The sequence below is a fragment of the Eimeria mitis genome, genomic scaffold, assembly GCF_000499745.2.
Source record: "Eimeria mitis Houghton genomic scaffold, Emh_scaff2651, whole genome shotgun sequence".
In the NCBI taxonomy this organism is placed as follows: domain Eukaryota; phylum Apicomplexa; class Conoidasida; order Eucoccidiorida; family Eimeriidae; genus Eimeria; species Eimeria mitis.
Genome location: NW_013570994.1, coordinates 3,097 through 3,671, shown reverse-complemented (window position 1 = coordinate 3,671; position 575 = coordinate 3,097). Strand labels below are relative to the sequence as shown.

The window sequence follows — 575 nt, the reverse complement described above, 5'->3', positions numbered from 1 at the left end:
AGCAGCAGCAGCAGCAACAGCAGCAGCAGCAGCAGCAGCAGCAGCAGCAGCAGCAGCAGCAGCAGCAGCATCACCCTCAATGACACCCCCTCCTAAATAGAAGCAAAAGCAGCATCAACACTATACTATAAACCCGTACAATAAACCGATTAAAAAAACAGAAAAAAATAAATAAAATAAAATAAAATAAAATAAATAAAACTTTGTATGTTTGTGTGTATATACAGGAGAGACAAGCACACAGCCTAGCAGCAAGAGGACAGGGGCTGAAACCCTCGGGGTCTTTAGGGTTTGACCCTAAGTTTAATTTACGTTTAATAGAACACGCGACAACAGAGGCGGGGGTGCGTGAGGTGTACATACACCGCAGGAGTGGTGAGGAGAGCAGCAGCAGCAGCAGCAGCAGCAGCAGCAGAAGCAGCAGCACAGATGATAATAATAATATTCTAGATGTCATTGAGGTCACCGTAGAGGGGAGAGACCCTAATACGCATGCACCTTTATATAAATTAACATGCAGAGGAGCAGCAGCAACAACAGCAGCAACTGCAACACCAGCAGCAGATCCTGCTGCT

At 45.9% G+C, this 575-nt stretch overlaps 1 protein-coding gene across 1 annotated transcript in view; it reads left to right on the top strand.

Moving 5' to 3' along the window:
• Positions 1-100, top strand: part of EMH_0056860 (uncharacterized protein) — a gene marked incomplete at both ends in the record, with an annotated part of 1,050 nt that extends 950 nt beyond the window's left edge. The window contains one exon of the mRNA XM_013497406.1: positions 4-100. Coding sequence (XP_013352860.1) covers positions 4-100 — 97 coding nt within the window. The remainder of the gene's footprint in view (positions 1-3) is intronic.
• Positions 101-575: the final 475 nt, after the last annotated feature.